The sequence below is a fragment of the Bos grunniens genome, chromosome 5 (genome assembly GCF_055505025.1).
Source record: "Bos grunniens cultivar Pamir isolate PY7600 chromosome 5, Bosgru_T2T1.0, whole genome shotgun sequence".
In the NCBI taxonomy this organism is placed as follows: domain Eukaryota; kingdom Metazoa; phylum Chordata; class Mammalia; order Artiodactyla; family Bovidae; genus Bos; species Bos grunniens.
Window position 1 is genome coordinate 44,305,587 of NC_141169.1, and position 21,141 is coordinate 44,326,727.

The following is a 21,141-nucleotide window of genomic DNA, read 5'->3' on the forward strand; positions in this document are numbered from 1 at the left end:
GATGCCCTTCAATGTCTATACAAGTCCTGGACTCTGTGTTCACACCCCAACACCCCCGCCACCCATGCACTCAAGACATTAAATCTCTTAATGTTTTAAATTTAGATTGTTAGCCTACAGGGAATATTTTCAGATGGGGTCTCCATTCATGCATTGATTTAACGAACAGTTCCTGAGTACACACTGTGTGCCAGTCCCTGGGGACAGAGAGTGAGGAAGGCAGACACAGAGTCTCTTCTCATGGACCATATATTGTAGTTAATATCCTGAGAAAACTGTGAAAGAAACAGATCCCTTAGGTGCAAGATGGTTGCCACAAAGGTTACACAGGAACCAAATGCATGTGTGCTTGCTAAGTTGCCTCAGTTGTGTCTAACGCTTCTGCGACCCCATGGAGCCCCCACCAGGCTCCTCTGGCCATGGGATTGTCCAGGCAAGAATACTGCACTGGGTTGCCATACCCTCCTCCAGGGGATCTTCCTGACCCAGGGATCAAACCTGAGTCTCCTGAAGCTCCTGCATTACAGGTGGATTCTTTACTGTTGAGCCACCAGGGAAGCCCACAGGAACCAAATAGTACCTTCCAATCAGGGCCTCCATTGATGCAGATACAGTTCCTTCTATTCCCTTGCAAACTGGTTAGTACAAAGAGCACCTTCCCTACACAATATTGTTAGTATTTTGTGTTTATTGAGCAACCTGCTATGTGCTGGGCATTGTGCTGAGGACTTTAGATCATTTAATCCTATCAATTATTTTTGTAAGGTAGACACTATTATTGTCTGTTCAGTTCAGTTCAGCTCAGTTCAGTTGCTCAGTCGTGTCTGACTCTTTGCAACCCCATGGACTGCAGCACGCCAGGCTTCCCTGTCCATCACCAACTCCCAGAGTTTACTCAAACTCATGTCCATTGAGTCGGTGATGCCATCCAACCATCTCATCCTCTGTCGTCCCCTTCTCCTCTTTCCTTCAATCTTTCCCAAGATCAGGGTCTTTTCAGATAAGTCAGTTCTTCACATCAGGTGGCCAAAGTACTGGAGTTTCAGCTCCAGCATCAGTCCTGCCAATGAATATTCAGGACTGATTTCCTTGAGGATGGACTGGTTGGATCTCCTTGCAGTCCAAAGGACTCTCAAGAGTCTTCTCCAACACCACAGTTCAAAAGCATCAATTCTTTGGCACTCAGCTTTCTTTATAGGCCAACTCTCACATCCATACATGGCTACTGGAAAAGCCATAGCTTTGACTAGACAGACATTTGTTGGCAAAGTAATGTCTCTGCTTTTTAATGTGCTGTCTAGGTTGGTTATAACTTTTCTTCCAAGGAGCAAGCGTCTTTTAATTTATGGCTGCAGTCACCATCTGCAGTGATTTTGGAGCCCCCCAAAATAAAGCCTCTCATTGTTTCCATTATTTCCCCATCTATTTGTCATGAAGTAATGGGACTGGATGCCATGATCTTAGTTTGCTGAATGTTGAGTTTTAAGCCAACTTTTTCACTCTCCTCTTTCACTTTCATCAAGAGGCTCTTTAGTTCTTCATTTTCTGCCATAAGGGTGGTGTCATCTGCATATATGAGGTTATTGATATTTCTCCCAGCAATCTTGATTCCAGCTTGTGATTCATCCAGCTGGATATTTTGCATGATGTACTCTGCATAGAAGTTAAATAAGCAGGATGACAATATATAGCCTTGATGTAATCCTTTCCCAATTTGGAACCAGTCTATTGTTCCATGTCCAGTTCTAACTGTTGCTTCTTGACCTGCATACAGATTTCTCAGGAGGCAGGTCAGGTGGTCTAGTATTCCCATCTCTTTAAGAATTTTCCACTGTTTGTTGTGATCCACACAGTCAAAGGCTTTGGCATAGTCAATAAGGCAGAAGTAGATACTTTTCTGGAAGTCTCGTACTTTTTCAATAACACAAGGGATGTTAGCAATTTGATCTCTGGGTCTCTGTCTTTTCTAAATCCAGCTTGAACATCTTGAAGTTCATGGTATTATCTGTTTCCCAATGCAATTAAGTAAACTTTCCCAAGAACACTTCTACATGTTTATTTATCCATGTATTTATATCTGTTGGCATATATCAAGAAACTTGTCTGCACCATAGCATTTTAGTACTTTTTAGTAGAATACTGAACTCTTCTTAAATCCTCTTAGAATAGTTCAGCGATGTACAGAAGAAGTAGAGAGTAAAACAGGACAATGGCCCAAATATCAGGTCAGCCCTTAACAAAATATAGATGAAGGTCATAAATATCTTCCTCTGGGAATATCAGTGGATCTGAGGCATAAGCTGAGGTTCACAGCTTTCTATGAATGCACCTAGGAAGAGAGGACTGAAGCTTCCCCCTCACTGACACTTCTCTGCCATGGATAGGCTGTCCTTTAAGCTAATAAATGATTAACCTTCACTTTTTACTGTAAATGTTATCCTATTTGATGAAATGCTCCGTTCATTAATAAAGTTGCCACATTTTAAGCTTTGCAAGCAAATGAATACCTAGTCTCTATTTGCATATAGAGTACCGAATGTCAAAGGGAAAAGAGAGATTTAGAGATTAACTGACATCCCTTTGGGATCTTTTGGAACCAAAGATAAGGGACTAAATCAAGTCAAGGAATACACACAGGTCTTATAACCCAGGGTCATCTGCTGATGAATTTTTCTTGTTGGGGAATATACACACAAAAACTGGCAGAGTAATATTTCTGAAATGAATGTCCCTAACCTCCTCTTTGAAAAACCAATTAATATCTATTAAAGGAATAATATTTAAATGGCTTTGTGCATAAGGATACATACTAGAGAACCCATCAACAAATAAACGATGAAAACAATTCTTGATTAATTTTCATAAACTCCATTTTAATAGAAAATATCATCTCTGTTCATTATAAATTTAAGTCTATTTACCTTGCTGTTTTTTTTGGAAATGGTCCTTTTTGGAGAAGATGCACTAAGAGCTCTGCTAAATTTGCTTTAAAAAGAGAAAGAGAAAATTAATTACAAATCAAATGCCTCTCTGGGAGTTATATGACAAAGGCCCAGGCTGTCACTAACACAGCAGTATGGCTCTTTTTTTGTAATACAGTGGTAATTTTAAAAAGGAAAGTCAAGGCAACTGAGAGTTCTTTTTGTGTAAAAGAACTTTAGTAAATATAAATAAATGCATTAAAATTTACATTTCCCTTTTCCTCAAAACTATAGCCCAGAAAATATGCACTTACATCCTTAAGTAATAAAAAATAGAATAATTTTTGTCCCTGAGGATCAAACATGGTTTTCTAAATTTAGAAATGGTCCCCTTTCCTTGTTAAAAAGAGAGACGGTCTGTTTTGTTAAAATGTAGTGCATCCTATAATCACCACTCTTAAACAGATCCATTATATTTTGTTTCATCTTAAAAGCAGCAACAGAAAAAATAAGAAAATTATCATATAAAATAATTGTGTTTCAAAACATTCATTCTAAAAGATGAATAGAGACTTAATTAAAACAAAGTAATGATTGCTGCTTGGTAGACAAACCATTCAGATTGTTACAGAAAGGTCTTTCTAGTTATAGAAAGACCCTCATTCTCCCTTTCTCCAAATTTCTATGGCAGTCGTGGAGGTACCTGATTGAGCTCGCCTCACTGGCAGAGGACTTCGAACTACTGAGCCGCTTTAGCCTGGCCAGCTTTCTGTTCCATATTTCTAACTCTTCTATTCTTTCTTCAAGGTTGTTGGTTAATTTGCAAAGCTGCTTCACTGCACCCACATTTTCCATGAAGATCTGGTCCTAAAAATGAAAATAATTCAAAGCACATAAGTTTACAGTTTGAGACCACTAGATAAGTGTCTGCAGCCAATCTAAAAACAGTTCAACCCTCCATTGAAAATTGTTATACACACACACACACACACATACCACGACACACACATACCACGACACACACACAACCTCAAGTTCATTCAAGACAAGTCTGGAGGCTAGAAACTTAAAGTGATCTTGCTAAACTTCTGGTTGTGCAGTAAAACTGCTTATGTTCAATTTGCAATAAAATGGAAATATGTCCTTGTAATCTAAGAGAGAGAACAGAGCTGAAGGACATTGTCAAGTTTTGAATCCAAAGATTTATTTTCAATGGCCATTATGCTCTATTTAAAACTCATAAAAAGAAAGTCAGAACAGGCTTCTGAATGTTGATTTGTGTGTGCATCACTAAATCATCATAAGGAATGACTCCAGTTTTCCCTGGTAAAATGTATATCAAACTGCTCAGGTGAAGGAAGGAAGAATGAAGATCTGGGCTTTTCTCTGAGCTCTGCCACCTGCTAGATGTGAGGCCCCAATTAAATAGAACAACTGCTCTGAGCTTCAGTTTCTTCATTTATAAATGAGAGAACAATTCTTGAGGTGTTAATTCTGTCTTGCTATTACATGCAATTTATATTTTAGCTTAAACAAAATTTAAAAAATAACACTTAATTCTTCCTATTCAGAGAAAGTTATCCACATGTCAGAAAGAGCAAGAAAGGAGAGACCAACCAAAACCATAGGGTGCCAGACATCCCTTCCCCTACCCACACACTTCAGCCATCATAGGAACATGTGTGTCTATCTTGTGTGTGCACGCTCAGTGACTAAGTCGTGTTTGACTCTTTGTGACCCCATGGACTATAGCCCGCCAGGCTCCTCTGTCCATGGGATTTCCCAGGCAAGAATACTGGGGTGAGGTGCCATTTCCTTCCCCCAGGGATCTTCCCAACACAGAGATTAAACCCATATCTCTTGTATCTCTTGTATTGGCAGGCAGATTCTTTACCACTGAGACACCTGGGAAGTCCCATAATTAACAATGCTGCTGCTGCTGCTAAGTCACTTCAGTCGTGTCTGACTCTGTGCGACCCCATAGACGGCAGCCCAGGAGGCTCCCTCGTCCCTGGGATTCTCCAGGCAAGAACACTAGAGTGGGTTGCCATTTCCTTCTCCAATGCATGAAAGGGAAAAAGTCGCTCAGTCGTGTCCGACTCTTAGTGACCCCATGGACTGCAGCCCACCAGGCTCCTCTGTCCATGGGATTTTCCAGGCAGGAGTACTGGAGTGGGTGGCCAGTGCCTTCTCCATAATGAACAATACTATATTATATAATTGAAAGTTGATAAGAGAGTAAATCTTAAATGTTCTCACCATACACACACACAAAATGTAATTATATGAGGTGATGGGTTTGTTGATAAACCTTATTATGGCAATTATTTTGCAATATAAGTTTATACCAAATCATCATATTGTACACCTTAAACTGACATAGTGCTATGTGTCAATTATATCTCAACAAAGCTACAAAAATTCAGCTGTGAGGGAGGATAGTTTATTTAACTAAAACAAGATCGGAGATGAATTGATAACTGTGGAATCTGAGTGAAGTATATAAATTTTATTACTGTATATGAAGTATATAAATTTTATTACTCTTCTCTCTCATTTTGTATGTTTGAAATTTTTCACTAAAAAAATGTTTAAAAATAAATAAAGCACAAAATAAAAACAAAGCAAAAAAAAAAAAGTCTCCTGACAAAGGCTCTTCTAAATTTTCTAATTCTGGTACAGATTTTCCTTTACTTCTAAATTTGTTTTATAAAAACAAGTCAGAAATCACGAAGATAGGAATGACATTCTATGGTTCTAAACCATAATAAATGTCATATTACAATTTACTGTAATGAGTAGAAAGCCTTAGAGTAGAATTATAACTGTATTATTTAGAGTGGGTCACAAGGTCATATGATGTCCACTTAGCAGTCCAACACAGGTTCCCAAGCATCATCTCTGACTCCCTCCTCCTGCAGGAAATCCATCACACAGTTCATCATCCAAAATCTCCTGAATCTACCTACTTCTCTCCATCCTCACTGGAATTACTATTTCTCAGAATATTTTTAAAAAAATTTTTGGCAACTGGCTTCATTTTTTTCTCCTTTAAAAAAAAAGTTTGCTTGATATATTAATTTGTGATTTAGTTCACACTAAAACAGACTGTGGAAAATGATACTGATATCCTCTCTAAACCACAGTCAGTTTTTTCTGCCATGTTTCTCCATAGGACTTTTCATGCTGCCTCATGACACATGAGCGATGGCTGCATTTGTTTGGTTACATGTCAATAATGACGAAAAGCCAGCTCTGATTTTTCCAACTCAAATTTGCCAGCACCATGCATCTTCCATGCAGATCCAATGGGCAGGAAAATAATTCATGTGTTTTCCTATTTAAGAGGAAACAGAGCTGGAGAGGGGATTTACTCCTACCTTTCAATAGTAATGATGGCTTTGACTTTATGGATCCAAAGGAAGATTACCAAAAAAAAAAAAAAAAAAGTTTCTAGAACATGTCATGGGGATTGACTCTTATTAGACGACTTCTGACTTATCCTCTATCATCATAGTGAAGTCAGCACAAATATATTATTCAAACACATTACTACATTTTTAATCAAAAACATAATCTAGAATTTTCTGAAAATGACCTTTTCTATGCAAGTGGTAAGGTCTCCATGAGTTCAATTTAACTATGAATGTGCACCTAGATGACTGAGGAACTTTTTCTAAGTATCCAACTTGGATGTAGAGGTTCATATTCATTAGCACTGAGAAGTGCATAGGGTTGGGGAATTTTGAAAAGCTTCCCCATCTGATGCCCACTGTTGGTTAACTATTTTGTAACTGAATCTAATTTAATTACTCAACTCTGTCCAGTTATTATTGACCATTTCAAATGACCCACTACCTCAGCTGAAATGTAGCTTTACAATCGTGATGTAAAAATGATGAAAATTAATATGTACACTATTACGTATGAGGTAGATGGTTGGTGAGAACCTACTGAATAGCGTGCGTGAGTGCTTAGTCACTCAGTCGTGTCTGACTCTTTGTGACCCGATGGACTGTAGCCCACCAGGCTCCCCTGTCCATGGGATTCTCCAGGCAAGAATACTGGGGTGGGTTGCCATGCCCTCCTCCAGGGGATCTTCCCGACCCTGGGATCAAACCCATGTCTCTTATGTCTCCTGCCTTGGCCGGTGAGTTCTTTACCACTAGCACCACCTGGGAAGCCCATTGTATAGTACAGGAGAAAGAAAGAAAAAGGTACAATGTGTTTATAGGACATTTATTAAGTCAATCTCTAAAATGCATACCAATATACATTAGGTGCTGAATCCCTAATCCCTAATTTGATCCCACTTATAGGAGACACCTAGAATAGTCGAATTCATAGGATCAGAAAGTACACTGATAGATGCCAGGGGCTGGGTTGCATGGGAGAGGGAGGATGGGGAGTTAGTGTTTAATGGAGATAGTTTCAAATGAGGACAGTGAAAGATTCAGGAGATGGATAATGGTGAGAGGTGCATATACTTCGTGTCATTGAACTGTGCAATTGTGAAGTCGTTCAGTCATATCCTACTCTTTGCAACCCTGTGGACTGTAGCCTATCAGGCTCCTCTGTCCGTGAGATTTTCCAGGCGAGAGTACTGGAGTGGGTTGCCATTTCCTTCTCCAGGGGATCTTCCCAACCCAGGAATTCAACCCCGTTGCAGGCAGATGCTTTATCATCTGAACCACCAGGAAGGTAAATATGGTTAAAATAGATGTTTTATGTTATGTGACTTTTACCATAATTTAAAAAAATTTTTTTAATGATTAAACCAGCTTGCCACCAAAAATTGCTCATAAGTCTGGGGGTAGGGGTAGTCTTCACCCAGTATTTAAAAGACTTGCTTTGGGGTAGGGGTACACATTGGAGAAGGCAATGGCACCCCACTCCAGTACTCTTGCCTGGAAAATCCCATGGACGGAGGAGCCTGGTAGGCTGCGGCCCATGGGGTCGCTAGAGTCGGACACAACTGAGCGACTTCACTTTGATTTTTCACTTTCATGCACTGGAGAAGGAAATGGCAACCCACTCCAGTGTTCTTGCCTGGAGAATCCCAGGGATGGGGGAGCCTCGTGGACTGCCATCTATGGGATCGCACAGAGTCGGACATGACTGAAGCGACTTAGCAGCAGCAGCAGCAGCAGCAGGGGTACACATGGACAGTGTGAGCATATTTTTTGGAAGGATACGTAGGGCAGTTTGGCAAGTGTGTGTGCACAGAAAAACAACAGGAAGAGTTTGTGAAACCAGAGACCTTGTTTAGCTTAGACACGCCTCTGTCTCAGCCTCGCCTTTCACACAGTCCCCGTCACAGGCTGCGCTCTAATCATACCTAACTTTGTGCCCCTCATGGAACATACATCAGGTATGCCCTGGCCTCTGACTGCTCCCTCTGCCTTGACCAGCTGTCATCCCTCTTCACCCACCTGCCTTTCACTTGGTGTCATGCTGACCAGTATTATAAACCCCTGGAGACAGGGCCTGCCTCTCGTCCACCGCAGATTCTTCAGCACCGGGCGTAAATGAATGAACGTTTTTACAGCCGTGAGTCAAGAAGCCCTGAAGCACTGAGACAACATAACCTTGCTCTCTGGTGAAACTGAAGGGAGTGGCCAGACTTCCAGTCTGTTTCTTTACCCGAGGTTTCTCTCAGAAAAACGAAGTCTATGTTCCAAATTCCCTTTCCATGTTAGGAAATTCGAGTGACCTCAGCAAACCAACACTAGTGTCTGATGCCCTCAGTGTGATGGGCTAGTGACTTGCTGGTCACCTGCCATGTGACTTCCACTCTGGCGGTACACACCCTCTCACAGCCTCCTCACCCGCTAGGAGACAGACCGCAGAATGCTCCCCCATCCCTTGCAGGACTGGCCGTAAATGAGCCCCCACACGGGGGAGCAGCCAGGCAGCGGACTTGATTTCTCCTCTATTTGGGAATCCCAGCTTGTCCCCTGCCTAAAAACACTAAGGAAGGATAACTAAGCCTGATAGCAGAGAATGCTTTGAGAAGTTGAAACAAACTCTTATTGCTTTCCAGGGAGAGTCACAGACTTGAAAAATCTCTCCTTGTGGCATCTGATGTTGCATAGACTGATGTTTTTGTAATAAAATCATGGGAATAAAGCTGCCTATAATTGAGTATTATGAAAATGATTGTCCAAGGGAGAAGAACTGTCTTCTAGCCAATGGGTGTGCCTGGCAATTGTTTAGGCTTTGGATAAACTCAGCTTTAGATCTTTGTCCAAGAGTTTATTTGTGGACAGCTCACCAAGCCTTGATGTGGATTAAAAAAAAAAAAAAGCTAGAATCCCCAAACCAGAAAAGCAGGCTCTGAGATGATGTGGGAGCTCAGACTTCAGCTCAATTTCTAGCAGGTCCCTGGAGGCAAGGTTTCCCTCTTCCAGGCAGTTTTCTCTTGCAAACAGGGCAACTCTTGGGCTCACTCCTCTGGAGGTTGTGTTTTCACCTCTGCTTTATGTGGGAGGAGCACAAGTTCACGAAACTGTTTACAATTATGTGTTTTATTGTTGCCCTTTGTTTGCTTTAGAATTCTTGCTTAATTTTCATTATCTCTGTTTCAATGTAATTTTCTGTGGAAGGGCTTGAGTCCTTTGACTGAGATGAGTTTCCAGTTGAACAATCACATGGCACAGTTCGTTGCAGTTCTTTGATTTCTTGTCTTCCCTGGGTGGCCAAGGAGCTCTCTTTGTGGGCAGTGTCTTATGACTCCTCAGGGCCAATATAGTTCAATATTCAATTAATGACAGAATCAATAGTTCTTTTTCAAGGACCTGGGATGTGCTAACCATTGTCTTAAGTGTGTGTGCTCACTCAGTCGTGTCTCATTCTTTGTGACCCCCAAGGACTGTAACCTGCCAGGCTCCTTTGTCCATGGACTTTTTCAGGCAAGAATACTGGAGTGGGTTGCCATTTCCTTCTCCAAGGGATCTTCCTGATCCAGAGATCGAACCTGTGTGTCTCTTGAGTCTCCTGCACTGGCAGGTGGATTCTTTATCACTGCGCCACCTGGGAAGACTGTCTTAAGTACAGGGAGAAAACAATTAGATAAGGCAGATAGGATCTCTGTCTTCATAGACCATGTTTTCTAGTGGGGAGATTAGCCAAGAACAAGTAAACCAGAAGTAAATAATATAGTTTTAAGTTGTAATTAGCATTAGGAAGGAAGCCATTGAAACAAAAAATAATTGTTCCTCTTTTAAGCCATTGGTATAGATTTGGTCTATTTTATTTAAGATAGCAACGATGGAAAAAAAACTTAAATAACAGAATCAAGTGGAAAAGTATATTCTTGTCCTGCAAAAGAAAGGTAATCCAATAGAAAACTGGGCCAAGCAATTCACGTAAGGAGAAATCTAAATAGCTAATATAAGAAAGAGATGTACAACTTTATCACTCATCAGAAAAACATAAATTAAAACAGTAAGAAACCACTTTACCCATATTAGAAGTGAAAAAAAATAGAAAGTCTGAAAATGTCAAGTATTGATGAGGACAAAGAGAAGCAGTCAGCCTCATGTACTGCTGTTATGAGTTGGAGCTGACTAACATTCTGGCAGCATTTTGTAGAAATAAGGCTGTGTAGATCCTATACCACTTCCGGAATGCATGCCAGAGAAAACCGCCCACATATTCACAAGGAGGCTTGTGTGAGAACATTCATCGCTGCATAGTTGTGGTCAACAGAGTCGGAAGAGTCCATCACTGGCAGAGAACGTAAGGACACAAGCCAAGGAATTTCACGCATCAAAGTAGGAGCAGATGTATATAATTCAAAGAAATGTAAAACACATTCATGAAACACTAATAATATTCCAGACAGCCTGACTATCCAAGGATATATATGAAAGACATTAGCATGGCTGCCATTGTTGTGGGGGGTGCATGGAAGAGGAGGATGCAGAGAAGAAACAATTGAAACATGTATAATATCATGTATGAAATGAGTCACCAGTCCGGGTTCAATGCACGATACTGGATGCTTGGGGCTGGTGCACTGGGATGACCCAGAGGGAGGGTATGGGGAGGGAGGAGGGAGGAGGGTTCAGGATGGGGAACACAGGTATACCTGTGGCAGATTCATTTCGATATTTGGCAAAACTAACACAATATTGTAAAGTTTAAAAATAAAATAAAATTAAAAAAAAAAAAGAAAGAAACAATGTAAGAAAGAAAAAGAGCAGCACAAGGAGGAAGGTAGTACCTCCACTCTAAAATTCCAGAGGTAAAGACAGAGGAAAATCTACTAGAGAGAAAAAAAAAGGAAAGAAACAGATTTTACAGCTTGAGAGATACCACTCCAAATCCAAAGTGTCTTTACCTACTCTCCACTGCTCTTACTCAGTTTGTCGTTCGAAGGCAGAGTGATGGACTCTGCATGGTTGAGACTGAGCTCAGCAATCTAAGAGCTTCATGGAAGAAGGCTAAGCAAACTGAACTATACCTACAGGGAAGAAGCTGTTCTGACCTAGTGGCCAGACTTTACAGGTAAAGAAAAGTTAGTACTTATCAGAAAGGGACTGGAGTATCCTTAAAGACTTACTTTTTAAGAAACTATTCAAAAATATTCTCTTTGAAACTTTTGGCAAAGGTCCGTGTAGTCAAAGCCATGGTTTTTCCAGAAGTCATGTAGGGATGTGAAAGCTGGACAATAAAAAAGGCTGAACATCAAAGACTTGATGTCTTCAAACTGTGGGGCTGGAAAACCTTGAGAGTCTCTTGGACAGCAAGGAGATCAAACCAGTAGATCTTAAGGGAAATCAACCCCAAATATTCACTGGAAGGACTGATGCTGAAGCTGAAGCTCCAATACTTTAGCCACCTGATGCCACTGGAAAAGACCCGGCTACTGGGAAAGACTGAAGGCCGGAGGAGAAGGGGAAGACAAAGGACGAGATGGCTGGATGGCATCACCAATTCAATGGACAAGAGTTTGAGCAAACTCCAGGAGATAGTGAAGGACAGGGAAGCCTGATGTGCTGCAGTCCATGGGGTCACAAAGAGTCGGACACAACTGAGTGATTGAACAACAACCACCACTTAGGTAAATAAAATGTGAAATTCCAGGTATTGAATTAGTAAAGGCATGAATAAATGGGCTACCTGATCTTCAAAGCTTTGCCACCACCTGCTGATACAATATTTAAATTGCAGTTTTAGGTGTCTGGAACAGTGCTTCTTTTCCCAACATTTTATTACAAAAGTTTTCAAGCATACAGAAAAAAATTCAAGCATGCATTAAAAAAATTTTAATTGCAGAGTAAATGCCCACATACTGCCTCCCACTGTAATTTCACAATTAGCATATTGCTCTAATTCCTTTATCACACATCTGTCCATCCATCCATCCATCAACCCATCTTGTTGAAATGCATGGAAAAAAATAAATGAGCAATTACTTTTCAAAGATATAGCTACAAAAAGAAACTTCCAAAAAAACAATAAATGTCTTGTGTGTATGTGTCTGTGTGTGTTAGTCGCTCAGTTATGCCCGACTCTTTGCAACTCCATGGACTATAGCCCACCAGGCTCCTCTGTCTATGGAATTCTCCAGGCAAGAATACTTGAATGGGTAGCCATTCCATTATCCAGGGGATCTTCCCAACCCAGGGGTTGAACCTGAGTCTCCTGCATTACAGGCAGATTCTTTACTTTCTGAGCGTCAGGGAAGCTTAGTACATGGCATATATCTCTCTAAAATTAAGAAACAAGAGAATTTTCTCCCTGCTCCCAGTGTAAAGAGCTCCTGGGAAAGAAGATGATCTACATGGATTTCCCTAGAGGTCCAGTGGCTAAGACTCCATGCTCCCAATGCAGGGGGCCTGGGTTCGATCCCTGGTCAGGGAACTAGATCCCACATGCTGCAACTAAGAGTTCACATGCCACAACTAAAGATCCCACGCACCACAACCAAGACCTGGCATAGCCAAATAAGTAACTTTTTTAAAAAAGATAATCAACAGACAAGTGGTCAGTTGTTAATATATCCAGAGTTGGTTGCAAAAGCATATGAGCTTTAATCATTTGGCTTGGGGTCAAGTCACTCAGTGAGTGCAACAGGGTATACTAATTCCTATGGGAAATATCACTGCAAATAACGAATGAATTCTATTCCTCTCTTGATGAGAAAAGAAGGGACTTCTAAACTAACTATGGATGGGGCAGGGTGGAGGGTGGCACTCCTTAGTACCACATTCCCAGATCTGATATCAAGGGAACCAGAAATCTGAAATGTGTGTGAAGATCTCCTAATTTTATTTGTTTGTTTGTATTTTTTGGTATGCAGGATCTTAGTTCCCTGACCAGGTATTGAACCCATGTCCCCTGCAGTGGGAGTTCTGAGTCCTAACCACTGGACCACCAGGGAATTTCCATCCTAATTTTTAAAAGCAGGCAATGAATTTGAAAATTTCTTAAACATCGTGAGGTAAAAAAGTATCTGCAGGCCAGACTTCACCACAGCCTTCCCATCTATGACCTGTGACCATAACCTTTTCCTTATGAATTAATACCTTCACCCCTGTCTGCAGCTCCCCCTCAATCCCCTAATTGTTCGCTCACATTCTATACTTCCAGTCACCTCCATATGTCTTCATCTGAAAGTTCAGCTGGCATTCCAAACTCGAAATTGAACTCATCTTTTCCCCCAGAAAAACACCTCTCCTTCTGACTTCCTTATGTGAAGAGAACCACGTCTCTTCTATTCACTGCGATTCAAAAACTCATGCATTAATATAAGCAAAGTCTTATTGAGAACCCACAAGGTATCACATACTGTTTTAAATAACACAGGATGGGGACTTCCCTTGTAGTCCAATGACTAAGGATCCACCTTCCAATGCAGGGGATGCAGGTTCGATGACTGGTGGGGATACCAAGATCCCACATACCATGGGGCAACTAAGCCTATGCATCACAACTACTGATCTCACAGCTACTGAGCCAGGGCCCTCTAGAACCTGTGCTCCACAGCAAAAGACACTCACACAGCACGATGAAGACCTAGCACAGCCAAAAATAAAGAAACAAACTGAACATACACACATACGCAAACACACACGCGAGATCGACGAGGCACATTCCTAACCTTGAGAAACTCTTAGTCCAGTGGAGGAGACACTGAATAGAAAAAGAAGGATAACAGAGTGAGACAGACACTCTAGAAGATGTCTATCCAAAGGCCTAAGGCAGCGTGTAGACAGGAGCAATCCAGGCATCATGGAATCCATTAACTCAATCACCCAAGATCTCTCAAAATCCTACAGTCCCCTAAACCCTGGGGTTAATGCCACATAGAAAGTACTGGAGATAGAGTTTGGAAAAATATAGAAAGATTTGCTCTCACACAACCACCCAGGGAGCTTGGCAAAGAACAAGTAGGCAAATAAAGGAGCTCATGTCAGATAGGGACAGAAGTCTCCAGAATGCTGGGAGCAAGTTTGCCGTATGTCCCGTGTTAGAGGCCCCACTGAGGGGGAGCATGAGGCCTGTGCCAGCTGGAGGGAGAGCCCTTTTCAAATCATTGCCAAGGCGCTCTGCACCCTCACAGCGGCCCTGGATCTTAGAAACAAAGTGAAGTCAAGCACCGCAGAGACTCTTTTATCCAAGGTGGTCAGAGAAGGTCTTGCTTTGCGATCCAAATGATGAGATCATCTGAAGGGAGGGTCTTTAGGGCAGGGAACAGTCCACAGAACACTTCCAAGGCAGAAACAAAACTTGGAGTGTGGGGAACAGAAAAAAGGCTGGTAGGGAGGAGCTGGGAACAAGTCATGCGTGTGTGTGCAGATACATCAGATTCTGAAGGTCTCAGCTCATTCAGATGGTGTTTGGTGGCTGAGGGGTGTGAGTGTTAGGAAATGAGTTAGAAAGGGAAGATTCCATCCAGATTGTGGAGGGTTGTAATCATAAACCAGTGAAGATTCAACAATGGGAAAGGGGGATTATAGGATGAGATATTTGTTTTGTTTTGTTTTTAAGGAAAATGATTCTCTTGGCATCTAGTAGGTCAGTTACAGGGTTGCTATGATGGCCAAGGAGAAAAATGGAGAGAATAAAGAAGGGAGCTGATATACAAGAGACAGTGCCAAAGTAAGAACAGCAGGACTGGGTGTCACATGGATACTATGGATGAGAAGAAGGAAGGTTTGGGGGCCTTTATGATCCCCTTCCCCCCTTGGCCACACTCAGTCCCCACAACCCACCAATGCCTCCCTTCCTTTGTCTCTCAGTCTCGTCACTTCCCTTCCATCTGAGAACCCCTGCCTAGTCTCCAGGGAGCCCCTCTCCTTCCTATGAACTAGGTAACACTTCATCTATGCATTCCACAGATTCATTACATCTCATGTTTTAACTTAGAGCTTTATTTCTTGGGTACCTGTCACATCACCCTGCTTAGACTGACAGCTACTTGAAGACAGGAACCAAGTGTTATTTATCTTTGTATGACTCAAATAGACAATTCTTGCCACATTACAGCTGCAGGAAAAATAGAATCCAAGAGAAAAAGTGGCCACTAAGTTATGGCAGGGTGGCTTCTAACATGCAGTCTTAAAAACACACACAAACAGATTATTCAAGAACTGGTGCTCATAAGATGAACCTCATCTTTATATAGGCTCCACTGTGAATTCCTTTAAGGCAGTTGTTATGTTTATTGTGGACATTTTTATTATACCACGTATACCTAATAATAATGCTCAAGAAATGCAACCAGTTGTTCCCAAATAATCACAGAAACAAATTTTAAAAGTTGACAAGTAAAGAGACAGATGAACAAGCCAAAAGGCAGAGCCCCAGTAGTCTAGCTCAGGAGACTATGGTGTCCACTCTAAGGCTCCCTTGCTCTCAGTATGAACCCCGAGTCCTCTCACCCCATCTCCCATGGCTGAGCTTTCACTGAGCCACCCAAAACATGAGAAATTTAGAGAAGCAGCACATCACCCCAGGAGAGGTTTATCTCACAAGGTCATCTCTCCTGTTAAGGAGAGAACGGGTACTTCCCTGGCCATCTAGTGGTTAAGGTTCACCTTCCAATGCAAGGGATTTGAGTTCAATCCCTGTTTGGGAAGCTAACATCTCACATGGCCAAAAAACAAAACATAAATAAAACAAAATCAATGGCAACAAATTCAATAAAGACTTTAAAAAATGGTCTACATTAAAAAAAAATGTGAAACTCATATGTAAAACAACCACCAAAAAAAAAAGAAAGGAAGAAGAGAAAGAAGAGTGGCTTACATCAACTTTGGCTGACATCCCTAATCTCCAACTTTGGTTGTTGTATGGACAATCTGTAAAGATCCAGAATTCTCTTTCCTATTTCAGCTTCAAGTCCAGGTGAAAATGATATAGCAACCATGGAGCACAACATTTCAGCATTTCCAGATTCTAGTTTGGATTTTAGCTCCAGTGAGAATTTCTTTATAAAAGAGAAGAGAAATGGAGTGCAGAGGGAGAGACTTGTATCTTAATTGGATCTCCACCTATTATTATAACACACAAAGCCCAGGAAGTGCTAGCGAAGGTCTTGAAAACAAACAGGTCTGGACAAAGCAAGATAGATTGCCATGGTGCAACATGAATAGGGAGGAGCCCAGGAAAGCAAGAGTCTGTCTGTACATCTTTCTCATTGCACAGTTAAGAAAGAGCCTGGAGGTACTTTCCTGGCAGTCTAGTAGTTAAGACTTTGCCTTTCAGGGCAGGGGGTGTGGGTTTGATCGCTGGTCAGGGAACTAAGATCCCACATGCCTTGCAACCAAAGAGCCAAAACATAAAACAGAAGAAATATTGTAACAAATTCAATAAAGACTTTGAAAATAGTCCATATAAAAAAAAAAGAAAAAACTTTAGAAAAAAAGAAAAAGAGTGTGGACAATAGGAATCACATACCCTATGACTTTTTTTTAACATGCATGCACATTTTATTTAACGTGATCTCATGGACTGAATTTTTTTGCTGTCTCGTTAGTTGTATTTGAAGTAGAGTATTGGAGAAGGAAATGGCAACCCTCTCCAGTGTTCTTGCCTGGAGAATCTGAGGGGTGGGGGAGCCTGGTGGGCTGCCGTCTATGGGGTCGCACAGAGTCGGACATGACTGAAGCGACTTAGCAGCAGCAGCAGCAGCATGGACTGTAGCCCGCCAGGCTCCTCTGTCCGTGGGATTCTCCAGGCAAGAATACTGGAGTAGGTTGCCATTTCCTTCTCCAGGGATTTTTCCATATGCATGGACAATTTCACAAGAGAATGAAGACCTGAAAACATGAACAGAGCAGCAAACTTCTCAACTCATTAGACAAAGAAACAATAAACTTGTGAAGAAGCGACAAGACAGAGAGATTTGGGTTAGGGATAGAAAAAGTGAAGAAGTAACTAGTTAAGGTTTAGTTAAACAAGGTTTATTTATGCAAAATTCTTTGCCCCCAATTCCAAAGGGCTTCCTTCCTCCCGGTACAGGGAGGGGACCTCTCATATCAGCCTGTGCTACTTCACCATAAAGGATATTCTGGGATGAACTTATAATGTAGAAGAGGGATATTCCAGAGTGTGGAGGTTTAAACCAGCAATTCAAGTCTGTCCTCAGAAGTGAGTCAAAGAAGAAAGCCGGGCTTTAGAGTGTGGGGATATTCATCTGCTCTTGGTGTTACAGATGCTGTAAATGACTGTGGCCTTGGTGACGTTGCCATAGACCATATCACTATATATCTCTTCCTAAGAGAATCGTCCCTTTTCCTTTCTGGATTCTTGTCAGCTCTAGTTATTTATAAACTCAGTGTCCCCTTGGCATGGATGGCTTTTCAGGTGATAAGTGAACCTGGCTGCTTGGAATAGGAATGCCACCCCCCAGCTTCCTAGGATTCTGGGCTTGTTTCTTAGCAAGGAACTTGGGATATAGCTTCCCCATGGGAAGTGGGGCATTGGCCCTCAGAACTGCTAATCTTCTTGACTGTCTCCATTCAACTCATCTGGGAATGGGAAAATACTAGGCTAGAGGGAGAACTATTAGGTTGGCCAAAATATTCTTTCGGGTTTTTCCATACCATCTTACGAGAAAAACCCGAAGAAATTTTTGCTGAACAGTGACAGTCCTAAGGTCCTCAGCAGGCGCTACCCACACAGGTAACATAGAAATCTCTTTCCTGAATGTTCCAGGAAACAACTGGAGACAGAAGTAAGACAGCTGCTATCAGACGAGACCCCAAGAGCCCCCACCTTGGCAGCCTGGTGACGTACTCCAGGACCCTGAGGCTGACAGCTGGGCTTCTGCTCTTTCTCTCACCCCAGGAAGCTTGAAAATGCAAGAGTGTGAGGGTGACTTTATTTTATATATACCTCTAAATATATTTTATATTTTAATATATGTTTAATGGCTTCCCAAGTGGCATAGCGGTAAAGAAACTGCCTGCCAGTGCAGGAGATGCAAGAGGCGTGGGTTCGATCCCTGGGTCAGGAAGACCACCTGGAGGAAGAAAGGGCAATCTGCTCCAGCATTCTTGCCTGGAAAATTCCATACGATACCTCTGAATATATTTTATATTTTATTATATTTTAAAATATATTTTATAACATTTTATTTTATAAATAAAATAGTTTGTATTTTAAGTAAATTATATACAAACTTTGGTGTTGTTTTTATTATTAAAAATACATTTCTGGGTAACTCCCTGCTGGTCCAGTGGTTAGGATTCGGTGCTTTCAGGGGCCCCAGGTTCGATCCCAGGTCAGGGAACTAAGAAGCCACAAGCCATGTGGTATGGCCAAAAAATTTTTTTTAATTTCTTCAAATACATTTCTGATGATAACACCTCTCAAGTGAACGTAGCCTAGGTCTGAGAGACTGAAGAATTTCTCCTATGGAGGATGTGGTCCTAAGAGGCAGGAAAGTGAAATTTAAGTTGCTTAGTCATGTCCAATTCTTTACCACCCCATGGACTCTAGCCCACCAGGCTCCTCTGTCCATGGGATCCTCCAGGCAAGAATACTGGAGTGGGTTGCCATTCCCTTCTCCAGGGAATCAGAGGCAGGAAGAAGTATTAATAACTCAACTTCTACTACTCGGCCCTTGCAGCCCAGTGAACAGGCCATCTGATGCTGTAATCTAAGTGATTGTTGTTTAAGAGCTTGTAGGTAGAAGACTGAAAGGGCCTACCTGGCTACTCCAAGTGTGTCTTGCTGACCGGCAGGACTGGCAAAATAGGTTTTACCTGGAGGCTGGTTAGAAATGCAGGATCTTGGGTCTCACCCTGTTCTGGCTGAACCAAAACCTGCATTTTAATAACACCCCCACTGATTCATGTTCACTTTGAAGTTTTTGAAGCACTGCCCCAATGAGCTGACAAATTACAAATTACTCTTCACTCAAACATCTCTTCCGACTACCATGAAATCCCCATGTCAATCAGCCTTCCCTCCAGCATCAAATATTATAATGCGATGGAAAGCAAATCAGCCACAGAGTGAATCTGCAACCCTTGCGAAAGATGCAGGATTTCACGGAATTAACAGATGTGATCTGGGAGAGCCCCTCAAATCACAACCGAAGCATCAGCTAGTAAGGAAATGGCAGACTCCTTAACAAGCGAAGAGGAACTAATCTACAAGGGTGGTGACATTCCTTCACAAGAGAATGATTTGAAAGAGAGAGAGAGAGAATGATTTAAATATCAAAGAATTTCAACAGGCCCTCGGGAAAAAAAGATGAAGCTCATGAATATCTTTGTAAAAATGACCCACTTTTTGATTGTGCTGTGAAAGTCAAACATACAGTTTTGTTGAAAACCTATGCTTAAAAAAAAAAAAATTCAACACTTCATTCAGTCTTCAATCATTCTGAGGAGCACATTGTGTTAATTATAACTTAAAGGATATCATGTGAGAGAAATGACACATTTGCAAGGTTTAGGCTCATTTTTCAAGACAAAGTCTAATCAAAACTGGCTGCCACTATTTCTCATGATGTTTGGTCCTTGTTTGCAGGGCAGTCTGGGTAAGTGGACTTTCCCAGGGCCACTACTCCTCAGACAAGATCCACGGTTTCCAGTGTTGTTTGTGGTCTTTCCCCTTTTTCCCTAACGTGACTTCTTTTTGGGTCCCTACGACCAGTGTGGGACAATTAATACCTGCTTACTCTACAGCTCAGTGAAGAATTCTTTTTACTGTCCCATTTCCTGGTTGGATATTCAGGGCACAGTGAATATCCAACATGGGATAATCTGGCCACAGAATGGGGTTCACCTGTGGGGTTAGAGCCCTAGGGGAGCTATCTGTTCAGGGATTACCTTATCCACCATGAGGAAGTTCTCCAACGTCTCTCCGTTTTCACAGGTGACATCGCCGACCTCCCTCACAGCTCTGGGCAGGATCTCTCGCACCTCCTGGGCAATCATTCCTAGACACAAACACTCCATCAGGTTTCGTCAGGAAAAGACCTTTCCCAGGATGGGAATGGCGAACAGGATGACTTTGCAAATAGATACTTATCCCTCCTCAGTGTTGGCTTTGATCTACAAGGCATTTGAAGCAAAGGAGGAATTTGGATCCCAGAACCACTCTAAGATTAAAATATGTATACCTATGACTGATTCATGTTGATGTTCGGCAGAAACCAACGCAATTTTGTAAAGCATTTCTCCTTCAATTAAAAAATAAATTAATTTTTTAGAAAGTGGGAGTGTTGTTTTCTCCACTCTTTCTTGAGACTCTGAGCCAAAAGTTGGAAAGGGTAAGTGCCTTAAATTCCCTGTACATAGACGTAAGGCTGGAGCTTAATTTTCTCTCTTTTCCTGCAGGCGGACTCTGATCCCTAAATGGTTCTTGTTTCTTTAGAATTCCTGGTCTGGAGTATAGACACCACTCTGCCTTTCCTCTGATTGGACCCACCTGCCCGGCCACCTTCCCCGTCTACCAGGAGGCTGTCCAGGGCTGCTTATAGTTTGCTCTGCCATCTGCCCCTTAGCCCTCATCCCATGAGCAAGAGGACTCTGGGGAAGAGAAACAGCGCATTCAGAATCGTCCACCAGTACCTTGGGGTGCAGGAGCTGGGGTGAGGGTGTTGTTGAGTAAAGATGACACAGCAATTTCTTTAACCTTCCCTGTTCTGGTGGTTATAGCTCTCACGGGGACATGTTAGAACGACAGGTTGCTGTCAAGAGCTATGGGCATACAGCCTCCAGATGAAGTGGGAATTAAAACGTGAATAGTC

General features: G+C 41.8%; 1 protein-coding gene across 2 annotated transcripts in view; it reads right to left on the bottom strand.

Moving 5' to 3' along the window:
- The window catches only part of MYRFL (myelin regulatory factor like), a 124,950-nt gene that overhangs the window by 22,763 nt on the left and 81,046 nt on the right, over positions 1-21,141 (bottom strand). For both annotated transcript variants that reach the window (XM_086399993.1, XM_086399994.1), the window contains 3 exons: positions 20,219-20,328; positions 3,625-3,788; positions 2,922-2,985 (listed from right to left, as the gene is read on the bottom strand). In XM_086399993.1, coding sequence (XP_086256119.1) covers positions 2,922-2,985; positions 3,625-3,788; positions 20,219-20,328 — 338 coding nt within the window. The remainder of the gene's footprint in view (positions 1-2,921; positions 2,986-3,624; positions 3,789-20,218; positions 20,329-21,141) is intronic.